At 40.9% G+C, this 26645-nt stretch overlaps 3 protein-coding genes across 3 annotated transcripts; 2 read left to right on the top strand and 1 right to left on the bottom strand.

The window, feature by feature from the left end:
* The first annotated feature begins 3427 nt into the window (after nt 1–3427).
* On the top strand, nt 3428–8019 carry LOC115810779 (uncharacterized). Its single transcript, XM_030772827.1, has 6 exons — nt 3428–4339; nt 4762–4908; nt 5218–5352; nt 5587–5687; nt 7513–7597; nt 7852–8019. The coding sequence occupies exons 1-6, from the start codon at nt 3428–3430 to the stop codon at nt 8017–8019; spliced, it is 1548 nt and encodes a 515-aa protein (XP_030628687.1).
* A 689-nt stretch (nt 8020–8708) lies between these two features.
* On the top strand, nt 8709–12926 carry LOC115810685 (uncharacterized). The gene is made up of 8 exons (XM_030772713.1): nt 8709–8783; nt 8885–9018; nt 9138–9314; nt 10638–10734; nt 10854–11033; nt 11240–11410; nt 11718–11820; nt 12469–12926. The coding sequence occupies exons 1-8, from the start codon at nt 8709–8711 to the stop codon at nt 12924–12926; spliced, it is 1395 nt and encodes a 464-aa protein (XP_030628573.1).
* Nucleotides 12927–16646: 3720 nt separating this feature from the next.
* Nucleotides 16647–24870, bottom strand: cep83 (centrosomal protein 83). The gene is made up of 13 exons (XM_030782958.1): nt 24756–24870; nt 24322–24472; nt 21637–21888; nt 21069–21200; nt 20740–20854; nt 19820–19964; nt 19537–19686; nt 19338–19413; nt 18849–19006; nt 18415–18544; nt 18195–18298; nt 17868–18036; nt 16647–16999 (listed from the first exon to the last, which is right to left on the bottom strand). The coding sequence occupies exons 1-13, from the start codon at nt 24842–24844 to the stop codon at nt 16814–16816; spliced, it is 1857 nt and encodes a 618-aa protein (XP_030638818.1). The 5' UTR covers nt 24845–24870; the 3' UTR covers nt 16647–16813.
* Between the last annotated feature and the right edge of the window lie 1775 nt (nt 24871–26645).

The following is a 26645-nucleotide window of genomic DNA, read 5'->3' as shown; positions in this document are numbered from 1 at the left end:
GGAGCCTGACTAAAAGTTGTATAAAGAATTTTGCTAGGACAAATGATATGGCAGCTGTTGTCCAATGAACTTCAATGGTGGAGCCTCTAAAACAGGAAGCAAGCATATCTCAGCATTTCTTGCATGGATTGATGTCAAACTTGGTACACATCACTGCCCGGTGGCTGCATGGGGGCGCTACACCAGAAAAACACATAAAAATGTATTGAAGTACCTATTAATTCAGGAGGAACGCAGATATTTCAACCAAACTTCTTGTGAATCATTACAGTAAAGAATCCTAGCTGAGAAATTATGAACCCTCTATGTGGGCCATTTTATTTTTCAGTCATCTTGGTATCATAATTTTTTAAGGTCTGTCTATGGCAGGCCAAAGCCCTAGGTGAATTTTGGTGCAATCTCACACCCTCATAGGGAATACTGGGTTTCAGTGTGTCTGCTCACCCTATGATGGGCTGGTGTCTTGTGCTGATTACTTGTCTACCTAGTGGCCATGAGCTGCTTGGCCCCTTCATTGCTGCTTGCAGCTATATTTTGTATTAAAATTTGAATCAAATAACTTAAATATACTTAAGTTCAAATCAGTTGTTCCAAAATACTACATTTAGTACACACTAAAGTGCGATTAAAATGTGGTCCTTGATGGTGCACTTGTCTACAAGGGACCGATTGTTGTCTGTTTTAAGTTTTAAACAAATTACAGTTAATTTTGCGGGTATTGAAAGGTATTGTGCGTACCTGTTCGTTCTGGGTGATTGATATTGACTGACGCCTGTTTACCTCTGTCATAGTCTATCCCTTCTTATCCCTTTTCTCCCCGGCAGCGCCGCAGGGTGCAGTTGGCTTGCACGTGTGTCACTCTTTTAACCACCTGACTGATCCGAGTGCAATGGTTTGTAGTGAGTCACAAAGTGTAGTGTGTGATCGTGTGCTGTGGTGTGGTGAGTTGGTTGCTCCATCTCTCTTGTTATCTCTCCTCACTCATCACTCTCTTAATATGCTGCCTGGTTGGTCTATCCTCTTGTTTTTCCATGCTTGACTGGTTTTATTTTTTTTTTAATAAAGGTATTTTATTGTGAACAGTAATAACAGATTTTTTGCTCTATTTAATAAAACTGCTCTGTAAACGCATTTGTACAACTGACCATCTTGACCGCTGGAATTCATTTAAACATGAAAACTATGTTAACTGCATGTGTGAGTTTAGTTTGACCCGTTATTGGGTTACATGGTGAGCGCTGCAAAGCGCCAAGGAAGCAGTGGCAAACTTTGAACTTTGTTCTTGTTTGTTCTCATTAACACTGTGCTGGAGAAATAAAATGTTTCTTAAGGATAATTATTGTAACAATCATGATAAACACTGTAGCAATAATTGTCATTTTTATAGCGATGAATGGTCAGTGTACTTTTGCGTTCATTCATTATTCTATTTTTGGACGTGAAATCAAATTCCGGAAAAGGTGTCAGTTTCGTTTTCTGATTCATATGAATAAGAGATAAAAGCTATGGCTTTATTTTGCTTTCATGATATATTGAAGTTATAGAACGTTTAAAATATTGAGAATATTGGACTAATTTGTCACGTCACTCGAAAGCATATCTCTGTTCTGAGCAATGTGACAAATCAACCCCATCGCGAAGTGGAGTATCTCACCCCAATAACGTTCTGACGTGTTTTCGCCCTGCCCCCTAATATAATTCACTGCAAATAGACGGCATTTGCAATAATGGTAGGCCTATTTCATTAACCCGCCTATTTCCAGCTGAGCATCAGAGTTTGTTACCATCACACAGTCTTCGCGCACTCATCACAGAGCATCCACGTCCCACGCCAATGTTCGTGAGCTGCTATAAAATGTGTGCACGCATCGCATGCCTTCCTGTTTCACTAATTACCAGTATATCAGAGTATGCCTCAAGAGTAGACGTAGCCATTCAAATCACCCAGTCGGAGAATTTGCAAAGGTTAACACGCCACGTTAGGGTCCTTCCAGGTCAATAGCATAACCAGTTATAGAACGTATAAAACTAGAATATTGGACTAATTTGTCACGTCACTCGAAAGCATATCTCTTTTTGTTCTGAGCAATGTGACAAATCAGACCGGCGCATCCTTGGGAATTCGCAGGAAGGACATTTTTTCATTATTACATTTTCGCTTTTTATATTATGCCAAGGTAATATTCATTTGATAAATAGAAACGAGTAAGTGGTCAATAGGCTATTTATTTTTAAACCCCAAATTATTAAAACAAGTATCTACATTTCATTTACCTAGTGACTACAGAATTCTGAAAAGTCATATACCTTTTGGTTTTCCATTTCACTTCCAAAAATAGAATAATGAATGAACGCACACGGACCATGAATCAGTGTAATCATTTGTATTAAAATTTGCAAATATATAATCTTTTATATTACAAGAAATATCAAATTCTTTGTATTCAAAAAGAAGAGATCTGTGAGGCCTCTTAAGGAGTGCACTGGAGATAACGCACCGGCAGAGGCCCACTCTTTATGGTCATTAACAAAGCATGCAGACGGTGAAATGTTCAAGGTTACATGGCATGCTTTTTATTCCACTAAGGAGAGGGGCAGTAAATATTGGTGACAACTCATGCCTGTTATAAGTGGAGAATATGAAATAATGGTGTATTGCAGAGTGTATTGGGAATCTGCGAGGCGTGACCTGCAGAGGCACCCAACCGAAAAGAGACAAGGCAGTGCTCATCCTTTTTTGGGGAATTGATAATATGTATAAGAATCGGTGCTTTGTGAGGACTGCTTCAGCAAATTAAGTTTCAGTTTCTGTGATTGCACACACACACTGTGAACAGTGAACAGTGAAATTGTCCTCTGTATTTAACCCATCCAACACACCAGTAGTGAACACACACACACACACAACGGTTGTCTAACCTTTAGACCACGGCTGCCCCTTTAGACCACGGCTGCCCCGGGAACGGCTCCGTTTGCTGTATTCTGCTTCGATTTCATGCAATAAACGTAGCCTACACTGCATCAGACTCTGAATATTTTGATTATTTTGAAAATGAGTGAACAGTGTAGTTAGAATCTGTAGTTAGAATCTCATATCTGGTCCTGGCTGAGAATTCTCTCCCACAACTGTTATCATTGTTTGGAAATATAGAGGCATAGCGTGTACGCTGTAAGTTTTTAATCCACATACGTTTTTGCATTGACATAGATGTTAAATTGGTTTGAACTTCACGAGACATGTTACTGCTTAGTGAGACTTGTGATATTATGAGTGCGCCGGAGTGCGGAAGTCATAAAGCAACGTAGGACATCACCAGTTTCACTTGGGGTTCGGAAGGTCGCACCTCTTTTCGCTGAATGTAATTAGAGTGCGAGAAAACAATCGCGAGTATGTTTTTAGCGACTGACGCTTGACCAGAAGTTTACCATGAGGGGATCACTACTCGGAATTCTTCTTTTCTTTAAATACTCCATATGTGCGGACGAACTGAACTTTGAGGGGGACATTAGAGACTTTGCGGTGGGCAATAATAAAGTTTATGTTCTCACCGACGATCGACTGCATCAGATGCGACACAACTTAACCATTGAGACAGAAAGGTACATCTCTAATGCAACGCATTCCAACAGAGTGAATATTTTAGTCTACTTTGGAAGCAACAAGACACTGATTACCTGTGGAACATTAAATTGTGGGTATTGCGAGGTTCTTGATGAAAATGACATCACCAAAAGTTTACACCGTGAATCAATATCAGTTGGGCCTTGGAGAAAGGCATCATCCGTTGCCTTCATTGTTGACATCAAATCCCAGAAATACCTTTTGGTGGGTAAAGAAAACGAAGAAAGCCCCTGTGGCACCAGTAATTTTGTGTCATTGTGGAACACTCAAGATGAGCAATACGGTGGCATTTTCTCCAAGTCTAACACTCGTGATACTCCGACACCACCTTATATTCATTCCGAAAAGAAAGTCCAGTTAGTAGACGGGTTCCAATTGAATTTAAGTTCATACCTGTTTTTGAACGTAATGACAGAAAATGGATCTGCAAGTCTTAAGGTGCAACTCTTACGGACTGAAAACAAGGGCACAAAGGCAGACACGTTGAAATCTCTCAGAGGTGCGACTCTGAAATGTTGCGAAGACAAGCAGCGTCGAAGACTCCTGTCGTCCACAGTCATCAAGGACACTGAAGAAGTCCTCTGGGCAGGTGTCTTCAGTGCGGAGAACGCGCGGGATACAGCGAACAATGCTTTGACAATTTACGACATCAGCCAAGAACTCTCAGAGGTTCATGATTTTTGCGACCTCAAGGAAAACGCCCCTGCAGAATGCAAGGTTTGGGGAAAAAGACGTTCAGTTCTTACTAAAAACGTTAAACTCTGGTTAACGTTAACAGTCTTTGCACAACACTGAATAATTTTTTATTACAATTTTCGTTCTATAATACTAGCACCGCAATCAGTCAGGGCACCGCATTTGATCATGCATTAGACAACTGATATCTGATATGTTTATCTGACATTAATCAGAAACAGTCACACTCTTCTCCCCTAATTCTGATCCTGATGTCGCAGATATGAGCCCTAGTAAGCTTATTACGTTTAACATCTTGCGTAACACAGCCACACCGGTATTGTTCCGGATAATGATGAAAGTCATAATGCTCATCAAATCTAATACCCTCTCGTGAGTGAAATTTGGCGACATGGCGTGCATGGTCCCGTTTGACCAATGCAGTTTTGATACTTATCTTACAGCCAGTGGGAAGAGCAGGACAGGATGAAAAAATCCTGACCCCGAAGACAGTGGTGTTTAGGTACAGGTCCATTTTATCAGTGGCTGCGGAGAAAAATGAGCCGTGGGTTGCACTCTTCATTGGGACAGAAGAAGGACAATTGATTAAGGTCTCATTTACGTACTGTGGTTTTCATTTTCAGAATAATATGTCAGTCACAATTTTTTATCCTGCTTCAGTGTTTCTATGGTCCTGAAAATCTTTTATGATCACTCTAAAATGCTATCATTTCTGGTGGGAGGCCGAAAGAGGTTACATACCATTTTAATCTGACAAGCTGAAATCACAATTCAATCCAAAACTTCTTTTCTGCAAAAATGTCATCATGATCTTCTCCAGCTGTAGAAACTAATATGCTTGGCTTTCATGTTCATATATTCTGACTTAAATCAATGGACTCCAATACTTTTGTTTTCAGCTTGTGCTGGATAAGGACCTCAATCCAACTTGTCCAATGGTGCTTTACAAATCTGACAATGGTTATAGGTTTTTTCCCAGAATGCTGTTTGATCCAGTGGATCGCAGTCACATCTACATAGCTCTGAAAAACCAGGTGAGTCATATGGCTGTGGCACTGCTGAATCTTTTATGTAAACCACAGGTCAACCAGGGCAGTGCAAGTAAAGGTGTGTGCTATTTACTGACTGCAGAATAAGTTGGTTGAAAGCATGATTAATTTGTCATTTGATTGGTGTATGAGAGTTTAATGTTGATGGGAAATGTTTCTATTGAAATAATGGTAGTGGTTGATGGAACTGATTGGTTGATTGATTAATGTATGTTTTAGATGAGAAGGGTGTCAGTGGCTCAGTGTGGTGAATACAACACTATGGGGGAATGCAGGTCTGCTCCAGATCCCCTTTGTGGCTGGTGTGTGTCCAAAAGCAGGTCTGTTTGTCAGCTGCTACTCTGCACCTCAACATTGCTATCCAGTAACCTCACTCATACTCTTAGTTTTGTATAAATTACCCAATTGCTATACTTCAGTAAAAGTAAAGAGAACTCTCTTGACTTAGAGAGTGTCTCCTGTTCAAATAGAAATGTTGAAGTATATGGTATCACATGTGCTTAAGTATCAAAAGCACAAGTAACTGAAATAAATAATGAAAAAACAAAAGGAGCTTTCCTTACTTTTTTTTAATTTGCTCAAAACATGTCTCACATACCATCAAAAAGAGTCCATCTTACCAACTGTTAAAAAAAATTGTGCTGATCACAGGATAGATGCTGGTGGTCAAGTGTTATGTTATGTTTCTCCTTTACTTCTGTGTGATTGTCGACAAATGCCTAGGACTCCCATCACAGTCACTCAAATATGATAGAAATAACTGCAGCTTTGCCAAATATATACGCTAATAAAGTGATTTAAATAAGAAACCGATACTGAGCAGGGCTGAGATGAGACCGGGGCATAGACATACCATGTGGCATGGACTGGTCATAACCATGCTAACCTCAAGGGCACAGTTCAGCTGAGTGAGACGCTGAGTAAAGCATTGTACGCATTTGTGTATTTGTTGTTTTCCGCTAATTCAGTATTGCAGTAGCCTAAGTAACCAAGTTGTGTGGGGAAATGCATCAGAGTAAAAGTACCCATTTGCTTTTTAAAATGTTGTGAAGTAAGAGTGAAAGTTGAGAGAAACATTTATACTTGAAATATTGCAGAAATATTGCAAAAACACACTTAAGTAAAATAATGAAGTGTTTCTTCATTACTATACACCACTGCATACTTTCCCCTTTGGCAATAGAGACTGACTGAGTAACTGCATAAACATGACTAGAAAATGTATAATCAGGCCTGTATCACCCTTTAGCCCGACTCATATGCTATGAGGAACCCCTTAAATTTTTTAAATATTCTTATTCTGAAGTTAATTGTATATTGTCCAAAGCGTTCTGCCGGTTTACAGATACACAGGGGTGTTTTGTCCTCAGGCATCTCGTCATGACCAGCATTGTACAGTTGAGTTTGCTTTGACAGGCAATACTAATTAGATGCAGGAGACATGCAAACATGGTATGACTGGATGTGGGAATGGGTTTGCTTTTCACCAATAAAAAAACTGGTGATTGGTTGAAGTTGTTCACAAGATTGGTTTGGTAAACTGAACACATCAGTGTAAAGTCTTTACAATGACCCTATTAAAAAGCTTTGAAAGGATCTTCAGCAGGACAATGCCCTAACAAGAAAAGTTGTTCATGAAATGTAAATATGAGCTGGTCTTGTGAACCAACCATGGCAGTCCTTCTGTGCTAAATTGTGACTAGCTGTTAATTAGCTAATCAACAAGACCCTTGAACCATTTTGGCTTCAGCCAAATGGCTGTGAAATACCACATTTTCATCTGTCTCTCTCCACTGTATGCATTTTTTAGACAGTATGAACCCTACAAAATGGATCCATCTGCTCCACAAACTCTCCAGCAATTTTTTCCACCTCTTAATTTCACAGAAATGTCATGTCTACACTCAGTATACTGCATACTGATTGATTATGAACAGCTGATCTTAGATACCAATATTATGTAAAAACTTCAACATGCTAGGAGAAGTTCACATGGTAAGAATAAAAAAATTGTTCGTAGGTCTCACAATAACACATTGTTTACAGACTAAGTGGGTCGATTTGTCTGAGCTTTGAATGTTTTTCGGCCTTTTTCAAGCTCTGTCCTAAAAATTGGACTTTCTTGTCCTTTGTGAATCTCTTCAGATGCTCCATTTGGCAAGAATGTCATGGGTCCATCTGGGTGAACATTCCTGCAGATGTCATCAAGAAAGAGCTGAATATTTCACAGGTGTCAAAGAATAAAGCTCTGTCTTTAGTTCATTTTATACATATGATGAATATCAAATGAAGTGATTTTATCAGGGTTTGTTTTGGCTTCAGTGATTTAGTGAATTAATTGAGATAGTGACATATCTTACTTTGTGTACTTATCACATCATGTAACATATAGCATGTTTAGCAGAGTTAAAGATGAGAAAGTTGTCTTAAAATGCCCATTTTAACAAAATGTTCATTTGTGTAAATACTGTGTTTGTCTCTCAGGTTACTCTGCGTCTCAGGGTAATTGTGAAAGGCCAAGGTCGTCCTGCATATTCATGTTTCTTCAAAACAGAAAGTGGAGATCTGTGTGAGACATCCAGTCAAACCAGTGTCTCTGTCGACTGCTCCTGCACCTTCTCAAGCCATCAGGTCTCTGCTGAGGGTCAGTAAAGTGTCCAGTATTGTAATAAACAGGAGTCTACAGAGTCTTTTAGCACTCAAAATTGAACATTCTGTCATTTTCAGAATATTTTTTTCGTGATCCAGTTGTTGACAATTGCATGATCAGAGACAGGACTATGTTTCCTTGATTAGGTCTTAGAGTCACAGCAGCAGTAACTGTTGAGAAGCAGACCATCACAGAGGAAGTGACACTGAAGAACTGCTCCAGTATTTCTGAAGGATCTGCTTACACTCAGTAAGGAAACTCAGAAAACTTTGCATCATGTTATGCTCACCCCTCAATTAGACAAAGAAAGATTGTATCAAACTCAGATGGTGTTTTTATTTCCGTTTTTTAAACAAAGCATTGCATTCATCATTATGGTAATCTATGATTTTTTATTAAAGCTGGAATTATTAAAAACAAACAAATGATTACATGTGGAGATTTGACTGTGTGATGTGCAGGTGTATAGCATGTGTGTCAGCTGGCTGTGTCTGGTCTGGTCAGCGCTGTTCCTGGCCATCTGGATCTGCAATCCAAACACAGGTAGGACAATTCAGTCACAGATATAGCTCACAGAGCACTCACTCACAGATAAAGGTCATCAAACAGTCAGTGGACAGAGTTTGGTCCTGTCGCAGTGTTGTCCGTTGTATTTCACTTTTGCATGAGTTTTGGATTTTTGCTGTGAAACATGTATCGTAACACAGCTTTCTTACATGTGGTCACTTTTCAGGACGTGTGCAGAAGCTCAGAGTTGAAGTATGAGGTGAGTAGTTGTAAACAGAGTCCTCCTGTCCAATTTTTCCTGTCTTGGTCTGTGATTTTATCGTTGGGATATTTGATGTTTCCAATCTTTGTGTTTATTAGGAGCCAGAGATTCTATCTGTGGAACCAAATGTGATTTCTTTCCATGGTCGGAACAACGTGCGTCTGAGGGGAAAGAACCTGAATTCTGTCACTAAGGTCAGAGTTCAGTGGGACTTGGACTGCAATCCAAAAGAGTGAGTGTTAATTTGCTCTGGGTTTTTCATAAATGAGAACTTGTGGGTTTTGTTTGTTATTTTTTAATGTGTTTTTTATTATGCGTGTATATGTGTAACCTGATTCTTCTCTTTTCCAGTTCTCCAGTTCTCCAACGTTCCAGTGACAATCTGATCTTCCACATTCCAGGAGGTATCAAAGGAACTGCAAGAGTGTGTGTGGTCATGCCAGATGGTGGTTGTCATGGTAACACAGCTATCTTTTATGGATCCCAACCCAGCTGCACGAATATGCAACCTAGAAAATCTTGGGCAAGGTACATGCAAAAGAAAATCCAAATTTTTCTGTTGTAGGTTGTCAGCTCTGATCAAGATTTTGGAATCTGATGCCTTTCACCCCTGCTCAGCACACATGCCCACACTTTCAGTTTTCTCCTCTTTATATTTGACAGCTTTCCAAGATAATTTGTTCACTTTCCAGGAGCTTTATTATAAAATGCACAGATTCATTGTCAGGTGGTGGATGAGGTACACATATAAAAAGATTTCTTTAAAAACCACTTCTAGAAGTATAAATAGTAAGCATGTCCAATTGAACAGTAGACTAATGTCTGGCAGTCATTTTTGAAACAGGGAAGAGGAAATAAAGTTTTGCCTCATTTAGCTTTATATTAATACTCCTTGGTTTTCCCTGTTTCTTTGTCCAGCTTTGTTTGGTGTTTACACTGTTACACTGCGTTTGGTTTACCCTGCCTGTCTAGGACCTGGGGGTGTTCCAGAAAGTGGTTTTGGTGAAAACTCTGAGTTAGTTAACTCAGAGCAAGTAGTAAACCACCTAATAGAAGAGCCCTTGGACTTTGTTTTGCTAGGAGAATGAAGTCATAGGGCTCTTCTATTAGGAGGTTTTCTTCTTACTCTTCAGTTTTCGCTTTCTGGAACACCCAACTGGGGGGGCATTCCAGAGAGTGGGCTTAGTGAAAAATCTGAGTTAGTTAACTAAGAACAAGTAGTAAACCTCCTAATAGAAGCACCTTATAGTTTTATTTTGCTAGGAGAATGAAGCCATAGGGCTCCTCTTGTAGGAAATTTACTACCCACTTAGAGTTAACTAAGTCTGAGTTTTCACTAAACTCACTTTCTGGAACACCTGCCTGAACCTGCTCTTTGACAGTTTGAAACTCTTTTGTTATGTTGTTATTTTATCTTATTAAAAGTAAAACTGACCTGCATCTGAAATGCATCTAGTCTCCTTTACAAAGCGTATGTGTGTGTGTGTGTGTAAGCTCTGCTTTAATTAAGTGATTATTATTATTTATGTATTTATTTATTTTTGCTCCTTTGCCTGCTGATAAGGTATGGGAACAGAAACCGTTACTTAATCTTTGTGACAGTACACACCATGTTATAAAAGGAAACAGGATCTTGAGAGAAAGGATTTAGGCTGCTCTCATCTTTTTATTTGTCTGCTTTCGTACTTAGTCCTGTTAGACATCTCTGTCCACCATTTTTGTTGAACATTTTTGCCAAAACACGTAATAAAAATGTAATTTGATAAGTGTTATGACCACAATATGACTTACACCCTTTTTTTCTTACTGCCTTATTTTTGACCTGAACATGGTTTAATGTCTGTTTTCCAGTGGTAATAGGTCAATTCAAGTGGTGGGATCTAATCTGGAATTTGTGGAGGCAATAACTCTGAATGACTACACTACTGATGTTAGCTTCAGTTCAGGGGTAAGAAACATCTCTAACCACCAAAACACAACCAGCTCCACCCTGTGCATGCACATCTGCTTCTGTTGGATTCTCATTTGTTTCTCAATATTGTTTTCCTTATACTGTCTTCCTCTCAGGTCCTCCGGTTTCAGACACCTCCTCTCATAGTGTTCACAGATTCTGGTCCATTCCCTGTGTTACTGAAAGCAGGGAACAAATCACTAGCCTGCCAAGAGAAACTGCTCTACCACCCTGACCCAGAATTCACAAGTTTCACAACCTCACCACGTGTCAATGAACTGTTGGTTACCATTCAGGTAAATTCAATATGTTTCCAGTAACCTGTAATATCTGAATAAAACCCACCAAAAATGAATGTGTGATCATTGTTTGTGAAGTACATCAGTAAAACATGATAAACTATTGTTCAACCAGTGTGTCTAGATTACAGGGAATAGACTGGCAAAGAATGCTGTAAACTGTGTTAGAGTGTCAAACTCATTCTCTCGCTCCCTCCTGACAGAAAAAAGCAGACAGTTTAACCCTTAACGATACAGAAATCAAGGTCTGGGGTAGAAAGGAGGAGGATGAGTGGCGTCCATGTGTAAACGTGAAGCTTGAGTCCAGTACTGACAAGGCAGTTGTGCTCTGTACCATCAATAATACACAAGACGTTAAAATAGACTCACTGAAAGTAAGTATTTTATTTCTCTCCAGTTACACTAATTACCAGTGTGTACATTCAAAATGTAACTGATCTTGTATTGCAAAATAACCTGTAATCAAAGAGAGAGCATATAGTAATGTATGCAGACACAGGTTTTTGTATTAAATGACAATCTGGATCTGTACAGTAGTGGTCACATAAACCAACACAGCTCTTCCAGAGAGTATTATAAACCCTATTCCAAAGATGTTAGTCTGAAATGTTAGTAGAATCATATCTCAGTCACTGATGTACAAAGAAAGATAATTATTTGTTTCTGTGGGGTTTTTTTCAGGAAGAAATTGGACATTATTCCATCATTCTGAAAATGGAGCAAAATGGGCAGTACATGTACATATTTATCATGATCATTTTTGATTTACTTATTGGTGCTATTGGTGAGTTTTCTTTGGTTCTTTGGTCTCCTTTTTGGTTTCAGTTTGGTAAAGTTGAGTCATATCCTGGTTGTGTTTATAGTTCTTGGTGTTGAAGGGATTGAAACTTTGGAACACATGCCTTATGTAAAGACAATTAATATTTCATGCATCTACATAATATCATAGGAGATTCTGTGTTTGTTTGTTTATATTGGCGTGAATCATCTTGTCTTTGTTCCTGTATGTGTTTCTTGTCCTCAGTGGGGCTGATTCTCCACTGTAAGAACCAATGAAAGATAACAAGCTTGGATCGTAATCCCTTTACATCTGGACTCAAAGTACCAGCTCAAAGTGCCCATTTTCACCCCCGACCTTTTTCTGGCACACATGCACGCTGTGTCTGAGAGTGATGTGATCTTGCCTTACTGGGCGTTCCTTCAATGTGTCAATGCAAGGACAAATGTCCACATCCCATTGCCTCTGTACAGGGGTGCCCCAACGTTCGGTGCTGGGACCCCTTCTCTTTGCAATATACTCCACCTCCCTGGACCCAGTTATCCACTCGCATGGCTCCTCATATCACTGGTACGCAGATGACACCCAACTCTACGTGTCATTTCCACCAGATGACCCCACAGGTCTCAACGTGTATCTCAGCTTGTCTCTCAGACATATCCACATGGATGAGGGAACACCACCTTCAATTAAACCCCTCCAAGACTGACCTCCTGGTCATTCCAGCCAATCAATCTATCCACCACAATATCAACATAAAAATCGCCTCTTCATCTCTCATCCCAACTAAGGTAGTGAGAAACCTGGGTGTCATGATTGATGACTGGCTATCCTTCTCCGACCATGTTGCATCGGTCTTCCGGTCATGCTGCTTCACACTTTACGACATAAGGAAAATCAGTCCTTACCTGACTCATTATGCCACCCAACTGTTGGTACAGGCCATGGTTATCTCTCAGCTGGACTACTGTAATGCCCTTCTAGTGGGTCTCCCAGCATGTACGATGAAAGCCCTACAGATGGTCCAGAACGCAGCGCCACATCTGGATTTCATATTCCCCTCTGAGTCTTCCATATCCTGGTTGATCATGAATAAAAGTATTCAACCCTGAATCCAGATGTGTGTGACCTATTTTGGAGGACCAGCCTTAGTAATCATGCCTATGTTATTGCCTCTTCTCTGGATATTCCAAACAGGACCAAGATTTCACTCTCTAAGCAAACATGGTGAATGTCCCCACCCTCCACTGGCCTGAGGGGCAAAAGAACACAAAAATACAATGTAGTCCTGCTTATACACAAATGAGTACACACAACAATCACAACTACACATACACACACATCATCCATAGCAGAAAACCAAAATTTTATTAAAGTATAAATGATCAACTAAAGTAAGCTCGTAGTTAAATAAACTTTAAGTGCATATGAAAGATTGGGAAAATATTGTACATCAGTCATACTATTGGTGCTACATTATGAATATAATGCATTTATTTAGTGCCTGTCCTAAGTTTGCAAAGTAATCATTTTCATTTCCTTTGATTTATACCCTTTGGATATAAATTATATGGGTTGAACTGAGAAAATTAATGTATATTTGTGTTTTTCCCCCATATCAGTCCTATTTCCCATGTGGGATTAATTTTTTTAATGAGATACGGAGCAGGGAAATGAGAGATGCCAGGTGCTATGCTGCTTTGGGATCACCCCTGTTATACTTCCTTGATCTCTGCGTGACAAAGCCTGAGACATAAAAGGTTCTGTATCAACCCCTGTGTTCTTTATGATCTAAGCCATCAGCAATATTCCTGGTTCAATGGGTACAGGTTTATGTGTAAACTGCTGCCATGAATATCACTGGTCATTCTTGGGAGTATGCTGTTTCATTAATTGATCACATGTGAGTTCATCAAATGTTTTCCCATGTGTACTGTATTATTTAACTTATTGCCATTTTCTGATACCTTTAAAAAAAGGTAGATTCACCATTATGTCAGTGGATCATCACAGATTCCTCACTGTCTCTCTATCTTTCTTTCCTCCTCCTCATTCTGCTGAAACATGAGAGTATGTGAACTATGTGAAAACAGACAGCACTAGCTGTTCTGATGGTGAAACTTCAGTTATGATAGAAAATTAAACTGTGGGTTTTGTATCCCTCTTAGCCTGTGGTGACAAACCAGAAAGGAAGTCACATGATCATTTTGATGCTGCGCCTCTGTTGTAATTACCAAAGAGGAACATGCAACTATATAAAAAGCACAGCTGACCATTTATAGTGTGTGTGCATGTAGACTGTATGACTTTGCTGTTTCATTGCAGCAGTATAGTAAACTTACCAAAACCAAACTCAAGAAACCTTTTACACAGTTTTTACACATGGAAGTACAAATATTTCAAGTGATTTAAAAAAACTAAAGGAGTACATGACAAACATAGTCATATATTTACACATTCTTTAACATGCATAATTTAAAAGTTCTGGACTTAGGTGTAGGGTGAAAGTGGAAAGCACTCAATCCATCACATATAGAAAACTGCTGACCAGGCTCTCTCCTTCCATTTCTGTCTAAAACTCTTGAACCGACCGTTCTTTAACCAGGTTAGTCACTTTCTGATACTGAATAATTTGCTGGATCCCGTGCAGTCAAGCTTCAAGAATGGTCATTCCAAGAAAACTGCCCTCCTCTCAGTTGTGGATGGCCTGTGGGCAGTAAGGGCATCCTCCTAGTTGTCAGTCCTCATTCTACTAAACCCATCTGCAGCCTTTGATAACCTGTTGTTAACCTCCAGGTCCTCCTGGCCATCAGGGGGACGGCACTGAGTTGGTTTGAGTCCAACCTCTCAGGAAGATCCTACAGGGTATCATGGTGTGTGGTATCCAAAGCACACAAGGCAACAAACGGAGTGCTTCAAGGATCAGCGCTTGAACCCCTCTTTTTTCTGTACTCCACCTCACTGGGCGCTGTCGTCCAGTAGTATGGCCTCTCCTTGCACTGCAACGCTGATGACTCACAGTTCTTGTTGCCCCTCACCCCAGGGGATACCACTTTCTCAGCACACATCTCGCATGTCTCTCTGGCATTGCAGTTTGGATGAAGCATTGCCACCTCCAGCTCAACCTGTCAAAAACAAAACTCCTGGTCATTCCAGCCAGTCCTTCAGTTCATTACAACATCTCCATTCAGCTTGGCTCTTCCTCACTCTTACTGTCCAAATCTGGCAGAAGGGGCAATGATGACCAGCTAACCCCAACTGACCACATTGCAGCAATCTCCCAATCCTGCACATTCACTCTGAACAATATCAGGAAAATCAAGACCATCTCTGTCAGAGTATGCAGCCTAATTCCTAGTCTCAAAACCACATTACTGCAACTCTCTCTTTGCAGGTCTATCAGCATCATATCAGCACCAAATCCCTCCAGATTCGAAATGCTGCTGCATGTCTGGGCTTCAGTCAACTGAAGCAGGCACATATTACTCCTCATCTTTGCATGCATGGCTCCTTGATAGTGGAAAGAGTTGTTGACTCCATCCAATCCACCTATAGATTCACTTTTTCCGCAAAAACTTTACCTTCACCACTAACGAACCCAACCTTCTATACTCTGTATTGTACCTGCTGACTGTAATGTTTAAATGTGCTACTCATCATTCTATGACATGTACTGCACCACACTTCCTTATTATTACTATACATATATGCCGATGCCTCTAATGTCCTAACCGCATTGACATTTTCATGATGTCGATTTCCTTCTCTGTATGACTGGTACTACCTAGCACTTAATTGTGAATATTATTTTCTGTACTCAACAGTTTATAATATTGGGGTGTTTGACCTACTCTCTGATCTTCCTTCAACATTCTCGCATTTCTGTCTGGTCTCATATTGTACCTAGCAGTAGTACAGCGCCTTAATGGTTATGTACTTGATTTGTTTCTGCCTGTCTTGGAAGTCACTTTGGATCAAAGTATCCGCCAAATAAATAAATGTAAATGAAAGCAAAGACCCGAAACAGGTAGTGTGTTAAACTGAGGCCAGTCTCTTGTCCTTTTCCTCTCAGGTATTATGTCTTGGTGGTGTTGCTTTGCTGGTACATTTAATCCTTTTTAGACAGTTTTCCGTCGAAGCATTTTATCACACTTAAATCTGATAACACTCACATGTTCTTCACAGCAGCTTTCATGAGTTACTTTAGCAATGCAACAACAATGGTAGAGAAGATTCATAATGGCCTTAGTCCACCATTACTTTATCTGCTATAGAGCAATGCTTCTCATCTGCAAACGTGGACAGTCACACGTGTGTACGTTTTATCCGATCCTCTAACAGCGGTGTGTTCGTCCTGCTCCCCTGACTATGCGATATATGATTGTCATAGATTAATCTGCACCTGAAACAGAACGGCACTCCCTGTGAACTGATGGATGACATGTGATAAGTAAAGGGACTTCTTGGAGAGTTCTCTCTTTTAACGTTGAATCAAACTTCTTCTCCCAGCATGAGGTGACATGAACAAAATACCACACATACGAATTAAAAAAGAGAAACAGAATTATCATGTTTAAGTGGTACACCTGATGGTGTACATCTCTGAACTCCATCAAGGTTCTGAAGAATTTCAGAAGAATACATATTTTCAACAATGTCATCTTAAAATAAAAAGACAATAAATTAAAAAAGAGAGAATTTACAGGATTGAAAAAGCCATATTAAGTGTATTGTCTAAGCTCTGGAGGAAAACCATAGCAACACAAGACACTTAGAATAAAGACTTGACAAAGCACTGTTTGGTGCACCACAAGAAGTAAACACATCAGTAATACAACCTGTTTCAAGTTAAAAAAAAAAACAACAAAAAAATAGCATATCAGTGATTCCCAAAAACAAGAACAAATTACAAATTCATCATAAATACAGCCCTCTGTTTAAAAACCATTCATCTAGGTCTTTTGGCACTTAGTCAATTTTTATTGCTCCTGTACTAGTGTTAAAGGTCTGGAGTGCCCTCTTGTAGGACGCTGTTGTTTCCGTTACGAGAGTCACAGTGGAGTCGTTCCCTGTCCGTGTCCCGGTCCATAGGGGTGGCCAGCTGCTCCAGCTGCTGCTGCTGAGTGCTTTCCAACTCCTCCAGACGCCTCCGCACCACAGAGAGCTCCCTCTGGTACTGCTCATCCTGAGAGAGGGAAGATGAGGACAGGAGAGAGAAGCAGTGAGAGAGAAAGACAAAGACAAAAAGGAACAACGGACAAAGACCAAAACAACAACAGAGCCATTGAGAGATACTGTAGTGCTACACGTGATCAGACCCAGAGGGGGTGGTTGAGTCTAATGCCACAGACACACTACATGACTTTCAAAGTCGTCAGATCACTGTACTGTTCACACTACACAACTTGCTGTCTTGTAATCGGGAATCTAAAGTCATTGTAGTCTGCACAGTATATGACTGATCAGCGACAGGGGGGGTCACACATTACAAGATCTTTCACCAGGAGGAATCTCTGACGAGTCTGTCTGGTCTCCAATCTACATTTTGTCACGAAAACACACGCGAGAAGTGAGGGGGAAATGACGCAATATCATGCGTGAAACAGGGATTTTTTTCTTCCAAAAATGGATGTCAGTAAGGAGCAAGCGATCCAAGTTGGGTCCAAGCAGAACTTTTGTTGCAGCCATGCTTGTTGAGTTTGTACAATTCCTCCCCCGGGTTCCCCCTTCACCCCGTGTCTCGTGCTCTCACTGGCTGTGGCTCGTCACTGCACTCACTGCATGTCACAACCGGGTCACAACACTTTTCACACTACAGGTCAAGATATTTAGCCTGCTTGATATCTTTTGGGCGTCTACATCGCAGAGTCTCTCGGATGACGTCTTTGAACAATTCACACATAGCTATCGAAGTCTGATTTGCGGGCCCCAGGTGCACGCAGATTTGCCTCTGATCTCGGGCTTTTCTCGGTGATCTCCAAAAACTGTCGGCGAGTAGAAAATCAGGGCTAAAGTCGTGTAGTGTGAGTGCGGCATAAGCTGTCTGTATTCACCTGTAAGCTGGAGAAGACCAGTTCGGACCCGGGCATGAGGAGTGAGGGAGCCAGGGGTGTGGAGGTCATTTGACCCCCCAGCAACAGTCGGCGGAATTCAGTGTGTCTGCGCTGCAGATCTTTCAGCCGCCGGTTGAGCTGGGCATGCTCCTCAGAGTATGAAGGTCTCCTGACACACACAGAATCACACACACACACACAAACAAACACACGTCATGTGACACACACAGGACACAAATATTGTTTTGAGTATTCACAAGAATCTTTCTCATCAATTATGGATGATTTACATCCTGTTAGTTAGTAAAATCTCGATGTGGTTCATACTTCTTGGCTGCAGTGGCTTCAATCTCTAGTTCTGCTATTTTGGCCTCTAGTAGTTGTATCTTATCTTGAAGTCTCTTTTCTTTAGTCTCTGTCATTGTCTTTCTCTGAAAGGTAGAAGAAAACAGAGGGAAGAAAACAAAGATAAGCCTCAAAGAGAGATGGAATGCGTGTGGAAATGAAAGGAAGAAGAGGGGTGTGTGTATGTGTGTGTGTGTGTTACCTTTTTCTGTGCGAGAGCTGCCTTGTGAAGACGTTCTTTGGCTTGACTGTATTTTTCCTGTAGCTCGGCGTCTCTTTCCTGCAGCTTGTGTTTCTCTTCTAGCCACTCTACCCGTCTTTCATCTACAAGCCTGAAACGTAGGGGAAAAAAGACTAAGAAAAAGGAAATACGACTGAACAGTCCTCCGACATCAAATTCCAACTTCTCTCTCCTAAGAAAGCATTTTTGTTAGCATTTCTATTATTAACATTAAATGTCTGCATGTTAAGCGGATTAGGTACAAGCTTATCTCCAATCTCACAGGATACTATGTGCAGGACAGAGGTGTACTGGGGCACTATGCATACAAACTATTTGTGTGGGCTTTACTGTAACATACCGTCCCTGCCTAACAATACAGTAACAGATGATAGCAGAACAGCGCTGTGCTGTACCTCTCTGCCTCCTGTTGTGTCCTCTCCATCTGTACCCGGGCATTCCTCAGCTCCTCTCTCAGTCTCTCTACACTCTCCCTCAGCTTACTGTTTGTTTCTAGGAGCTCGTTCTCTGAGTGAGACAGCGTACTGATCTGCACGTTCAGCTCGGCGTTTTGCTGGTGTGGAGAAGTGTGAGAGAAACACATCACAGTGTCAGACAAAATTACGACAACAAGACTGATCTGCTCTCTATCAGCGACTAAAGAGGACTCTGAAAACAAGGAACAAAGGCCAATGTGTTATGGGGAGACCACAGAGGTTTTATTTTGACTGGAGAGAACATCAGCACTCAAATGACACCAACACTTTCTCAGGGGAATCTTTTCTCTCTCCTCTCTAATGGATTACATGTCCTCAAGTGATTTGTGATGCAGGAATTCTTTTTTTTTTGCTTATTCTTTAAGCATTTGCATTTTCTGTTAAAAGCAGTGTCAACAGTATCTTTACCCGTCTCAAGTCTGCATTCTCTGTTTTCTGCCTCTCCAGCTCCTCTAAATGCACAGCCTGTTGCTGAAGTTTAGCTCTGTAGGAAAAAGTCAACAGTGTATTTTCATTTTCCTTAAGAGAAAATTTCATTATTCCCTTGTGGCAACATGTCATGAAACTTAACCTTCCATATGCTTTGCGATTTAGTGAAGAGGCATACCTGAGGCTTAGCAGCTCTTTGCGTGCAGACTCCTCCCCCAGTTGTGCACCACGGAGACGCTCCTCCCACTCCTCTCTCAGGGCGTGTCCCTCTGCCTCGCTTAAAGCCCTCTGCTGCTCCAGCTCAGCAAGACGATTGTCTAACTCCAGCCTGCACACACACATACACAGACACGTGTACAAATGCACACGCTGTCAAATACGGACATTTACAGAGACAGACAGCGTTATTTGTTCATTTTTTTTTGCAATCTGCTGACATTTAAGACAGCTAGAATTCTTACTTCTCCTCCTGTATGGCGGCGATTTTGTGGACCTCTTCCTCCCGTGCAGCCTGTACCCTTCGGACAATCTCTCTCTCCTTCTCTGCCAGAATTTCCTTATTACGTTCCACTGCAGACTTCAGCACCTCCATGTCAGACTGCAGACCTGAGAGAAGAGAAATGTAGCCAATGAATGAGTCTGAGACAAGGAGAAAAAAAATGGTGATATCCCAGAACAAGGCATTACAAATATAGTAATGTACATAAATGTATTTTCAATCACATGCTCTTGCACACCTAAAAAAGTCACAGTTCACAAACCGCTAACCTAATTATGCCCTTCAAAAAAAACCTAGATAAAAAGAAAAATTAAAAAAAATCAAAGTTACACTGTCAAGATCTAAGACACAAGTGTCAAACTCAAGACCCACAGGCCAAAAAGGCCCACTGCCTCATTTAAAGCAGCCCGCATGAGCTTACCAAAAACCATATTCCTATGGCCTTTTGCTGGACGACTCCTACTGTTTTGTTTTCTTTACCACTGAGGTAAAATGTTTACTGTAGCAATGGCACTGAAAGCAGCTCTTTTTATTGTTTCACGGGAAACAGCCAAGACATTCAGGTCTTTTGAAGTCCTGTGTTAATCATGTGGTATGATCTAAAATACTGTATTAATCATATGATTAATTGTATAATTGAGTATACAAACTTTTTCATAAAAATGTTCTACATTTTGCTTTCAGAGCCTCGTCCGTTGATAAAATCTTGTGCTAAAGGTAACTATATATGTAATGAAATTAATATATAGCCTTGCCTTGCGGTTTATGGCTCTTTCAGGCCACACAAAAATCCTAGTGTGCCCTGAGCTGAAATTGAGCTTGACAGCCCTGGTCTAAAGGGGCAGAGAGAGAAAGAGAGAGAGAGAGACTCTCGTGTTTTACCTTCCATTTGAGCCTGCAGTGTGTCTCTCTCTCTTTCCACCTCTCCTCGGGCTCTCTCACTCTCCAGCCTTATGTTGGCTATCTCCAGCTTCTGAGAGTGCTTCATTCCCTCAACCTGATCACAGCACAAAACCCAGTAACACACACATCAGTGTTAGAAACTTATACATGTCACATTTCTTTTTAAGAGAACCCTTTTGCCTGCAAGATGAGTAAATGCAAAAAAGCTATGCTAGTTTTTTAACGATGAAACAAAATCCTGCAGCATAAATGAACATTACTAGTGAAAAAAAAAAAAAGAGGCTTGTCTTAGACCAGTTCAGACTTACCTGACTGGAGAGTGTGTTGACCTCTCTCTCAGCTTTGTGAAGTTTGCTGGTGAGCAGTGTGTTCTGTTCCTGACTGAGGACAAGCTCCTTCTCAACACGTTCCAGCTGCATTCGAACCGACTGCTTCTCTGCCTGGATCCCAATCACAAATAATAAATCAACCAACCTCTTCATGCGCTCTTCTCTTCACTCAGTCTGATATTTTATATAGTCATAAAATCATTTGTTCTTAAACGAGTCAACACAAAATGCACCTATACTGTGAAAGGTATTCTAAACTGTCAAATTAAATCTTGAGGACAGATGTTGGTCACCCTCCTCTAACAGAGCTTGGAAGTATATGGTCTTTTGTTCTTGTCTTTCAACAAACACAGCTTGTGCAGAAAGCTCTGCTTGGCATCATCAGGAACGAGAGACCAGAACAAACTCTCGAACCTAGTCTGGCTCTCCATGAGGACAGCTGTCTTCTTCCCCTCCAGCAGTTTGTACACAGATGCATAGACTTCATATTGAATTGATCTAATATGTCAACGCTCTCCCTCTGTTTGACCGGGTTGTCAGTTCTCACCTCCAGGGCCTTAATGGCTGCCTGGGACTCGGCCAGCTGTCGAATCTGGATTCGCTGCACGTTTTCGGCCTGCGCCCCCGTGTTGTCTCTCTCGGCACGGAGCTGGGCCACCTCTGCCTCCAGGCCTTTGATTCGCTGGTGGAGCTGAGCCTTGTCTCTGAGTAGAGTCTCCACCCGTTTCATGTCTCGTGTCGGGTCACTGCTCTGCAGCTGGGCATTGAGTTCCTCCTTTTCCTTCTCCAGCCGTGCCACCTGAGGGTCACCACACAACACCATGGTTACAGCAGTCATCGCCAGACATACACACACAGGCACACATACTAACAGTGTCTCAGTTAGAGACACGCTGAAATGATCATTCTTGGCCAATAGCTCATACTCATCATATAGTTTCTATTGGCCAATAACAATAGCTGTTACGCATCATATAACTTTAATTAATTCATTCATTTTCTAAGCTGCTTATCCTAATTAGGGTTGTGAGGGGTGCTGGGGCCTTTCCCAGTGCTCACTGGGCGAAAGGCGGGGAAACACTTTGGACAGGTCGCCAGTTCATTGCAGATCATATAACTTCAACTGGCCAATACCAAAAGCTGGTACTGTTATGATGTTAAAGTCTATTGACTGATAGAATTAGTTTTTATTCATTGAACAATCTGAACAACTTGTGACCGTTCTTGTTTCTCTGAGTTATACAAACTATGAATAAAAATCAGATCAATATGATTAAGTCTGAATATTAAAGGTTGTCCCTTGTATTTTATACCCTAAAACTGCTGTGCTGAATGTTCTCAGTGGACAACACAACAGTGTTTACAAATGTCTACTCCACTGTCATTTACAACACTGTAAAACAGTTACAGTGTGCTGTCATTTACAAAAAGTGTGCATGTCGCATGATACAAAAAAACCCCCCAAAAAACCATGGCTCTCTGACACAGTTTTATTGCATCACCAACAGGCAAAACAGGAAAACAACATAATATAAAGGCAACTGATAGTTTGCTGTATCCGCCAAAACTGACAGGTTGCCAAACTTTCAGTGCGTCTGTATTTACTGTGTGGACTGACCTCAGCTTCGTATCTTATCCTTCTTTCCTCCAGAACGCGGGAATGTTCCTCTCTCTGGTGCTCAAGCTCAGATTTCAGAAAGGTAAAGTCATAACGCAACTTATTATACTCTGTCCTGTACTTCTCTGCCTCCTGTGAGAGAGAGAGAGACAGAGAGCAAAGAGAGAGGAGTAGTGAGAAAGTCCTATAATGCCATTGGGAACAACAGGGAGGAGGGAACACAGATTTGAGAGGAAACTGTCTGTATGTATTTTACAGCCACCAGCTAATACTTTTACTTGAATGCAAGGTTAGAAGAAATCATAAACGGTGAAACTGTTGCTGTGATATGGCAAAAAAACGAGGCTAGATAGTTCTCAGTGAGGCTTAGCTCATGTTATGACGGAGTAAAATAACTGTAAAAAAAAATCAAAGCATGCATAATCAGTCAGGTTCCATGAACAGGCAGCTCTATGTCTTTACCAGTCTCTCAAACCCAAATCGAGATTAATTAGATTCCATAGAAATTAAAATCAACTCTATTAGTAGGGCATTCGCTTTCCAAAATGAAACACTTTCATGAAGAGGTTCAGTCTGAGGTAGTCGTTTCCTGTAACTAGGGAACCATGCACTGAGGGGTTTGGCCACTCTACTACAGATTATTTAAAAAAAACAAACAAACAAAAAAACACCCAGAAATCTACAGGGGCCAAATCCCACCCCACTGAGCAGAGAGCACAAAAAAGGAAACGTGTAAGCAGTACAGTCTTGATTGTTATACTCTGGTAGCACTTAGTACACGCAAAACCATGTCCTCACATTTTCTTACCTCTTCTAGTTTATTGAAGCGTTCTCTAACAGGAGTCTCCATTTCCTGCTGCACTTGAACTCTTAACAGCTCCAGCCTCTGAGGGGTCATGACCTGCCCAGCACAGATTCAAAGATACCTTTTTCATTAAACTAATTAAAAGACACCGTTTAAAAATCTACAAGGTAATACACTAAATGGAAAAAAAAAAAAATCGACAACACATCAACGCATCTCAGCTGAAACAGAATTATAATGTTTATTAAGGTGGCTGTCACTTCTTTCTTCACGAGTGTAGAACAGAACAGTAATAGTGTTTTGAAATCTCTGGTATATTTTCAAAATCAATCAAGATGACATAGAAAGCATCAGGAGTTAATTCCCCTACACCTCCTTTCCACTGCTTTGCACAACCCCCACACCCTCTTCCCACCTCTTTGAACAACCCCCCTCACTAACCGGGGAGGGTCAGACACTACCATGTATCCCCTCCAAAACACTTAGAGTTGCTGAGCAGCTCTTTTCACCAGACTGAGGAGTATTTCTCTGGAAAGCAGCAACGCATGTGGGGGTCCACATTATGCTTCCCAGATCCACCCACCACTAATCTGGCACCCTGACCAATCAACGGGAGTCACTGTTGCAACAAACCGCAATTTTACGATATTGAACATCAGAGAGACATCATGTTTCTGCTCTGTGCAGCTCTACGTTTACATTGCAGTGAGTGTGAGTAGCAATCAAATGAAGAATCTGTACGGCAATGAGCTTGAAGACTGACTCTATACTGCTGGACATGTGAGCTGAACACTGAAGTGCTACACAACCTGCAGTCTGAGCTCCTCAAGCTCTCGGGTCTTATCGAGTAGTTCTCCACGTAGCTCAGCCAGTAACAGCTGCAGCTTCTCTTGACCAGCCTGCTTTTCATTCAACATACGCTTCAAATCCCCTTGGACCCGCGTGTACTCATCCTGAAGCCTGTACAACACAGATCAAATAGAAACAAAGGTTCAAATGCAATGTCAATCACATGTATAACACACAGAATTTGGTAAGAGACATTATCACACGATTCACTGTATACATATGTACTATGGTCACATGAAACCTGTAATGGAAAACTGTATGTTAATGAAGCATACGTAGTACTGCTCAAACAAATGTATCAAATGTGATTAAAGAGCAACTGTCAGCAACAAATAACAAAAAAAGGACTGAGTAATGCACATACACATACACACAACAGTAGTTCTGAGGCTACCTGGTGTGTTCAGCCTTCAGGGTCTGGTAGTTTGTTTTGTGGTTTTCACAGCGCATCCTTGCATCTATTAGCATCTTTTGTAACTCCATGTCTGAACTCCCCAGACCTCCAGAGCTCCCCAGGAGACCAGCGGGAGCTCTAGCGCTCCCTGCATCCACAGGAGGAAGGAGGGTGGAAGACTGTGCTGTAGCAGAGGGGTTCATCTTGTCTTCAAAGGGAATAAAAGGTAGTGAAATAAAGAAACAGATGTTGGGTATGCTTTGTTCTTCTTTACACATCCATCCCCAGACTACTGAAACCTTCCAGTGACCACTGAAATCTGAAGTAAGAACCCACAATCAAGACACTTGAATCAGGGAAATTACATCAGTAGGCAGAGCGCAACAAAAGATCATAATAGTCATCCAGCTTTTTAGAGTCACACTGTCTTGAGCTTCTGATGAAACAGGCGTGAATGATGCACCTAATCAGGGAAGGTCGGTAATAAAGTCACTGTTGCTAAGTCATCAAGCCACTTGTGATTTAATTCCAACCACTCAGCTTCCCCGTCTGGTCTCAAGTGATTCTCGCCGTTTTTTTGTTGTAGCAACGTATCTAACTGCTTATAAGCAAGTGAGGCTTCGCATGTTGGCTGGGCAACGAACGACAGATAGACGATGATGAGCTATGTTAAAAGGAACTGAAACGATTTAAAGTGTGCTGATGCCTGTTGTAGCGCACGGTCTGACAACTCGGTTAGCTGATGGGCATGGTTGCCAACAGCTAACAGAATGCAAAGTGTTAATACAAACCCAATCAATTAATGACTGCTCTATTATGACAAGATGTTGTGCATACTCACGAGGAAGTTAATTTCCTTGTTTGTAATTTATCGGAAAACAAAGTAACGTCAGCTTGTTTAGCAAGCTAATTTAGCAAAGACTTACCACACAAGAATCATATCGTAGCCTTAAACCGAGATTCCATCCCCTTTTACTAGGTATGTTATTTAAAAATGGCGCTTTTTTCAGCTTCTCGGCATGTCAGTTACCTTGCCACCAGATTACATCGATTTCAGCTGAACCATCTAACTATAACTAGTTAACTAAAGTTTCCATCAAGCTGGTTTAACTATTTTTCATTTAGCAAGATTCTTACTTTCTTCCCTTCCAAACATCTGAGTCCATGATAAGAATACAGTTTCTACGCTGTGTAACAACTCGAAGTTGACCTTAAAATGTTACTACTGCTGGATAACACTGTGTAAGCAGCGAGTCTAATGACGCTTTTCCCGATGACCACCAATAAAACGTTTGAATCTTCGTTTTCAAAATAAAAGTCCACTTCACAGGACTGTAGTTTTTAACATGGTTAATACATTTAAAATAATGTTAAATTAAAATGCGTGTTTATGTCATTTTAACCTCTTTAGTCTATCCCAGATATGAATCCTATATATAAGTTTCAAAGAATCATTAAAAATTTAAACATTTAGTAAACTACAGTCACTGTTTCGCGCAATAAACGATTAGGCCTACAACTCAACACTACCAAATCTCCCGAAGATGTAAGATTACGAAAATGAATCGCAGCAAAGAATGTAAAGTTAAGTGTGTGAATATAGAAATAAAACTCTTATTCACATTGTATCCGTGTGCAAACGGAAGAAACATGATCTAGTTAATTTGTCCTTTTCAGATACGGTACACATATCAGGCTCAATAACCATGTGACCAGTAGGTGGCAATCCTGTAGCATTCGGCATCCAGTGAAATGGCACAAAGAAGTAAGCAGTGCATGTACATGTAAATATAAATGCAAGAGTCAGATAAACAAATCTTTCCGTGGGATATCAACTGAGAGGATGGTCGAGACAAATTAGAGGGAAATGTTTAAAGAGTTTGTACCCGG

This window comes from Chanos chanos, chromosome 1 (genome assembly GCF_902362185.1).
Source record: "Chanos chanos chromosome 1, fChaCha1.1, whole genome shotgun sequence".
NCBI lineage: Eukaryota > Metazoa > Chordata > Actinopteri > Gonorynchiformes > Chanidae > Chanos > Chanos chanos.
The sequence above is the reverse complement of the archived record's forward strand: the minus strand, read 5'-3'. Positions and strand labels throughout refer to the sequence as shown.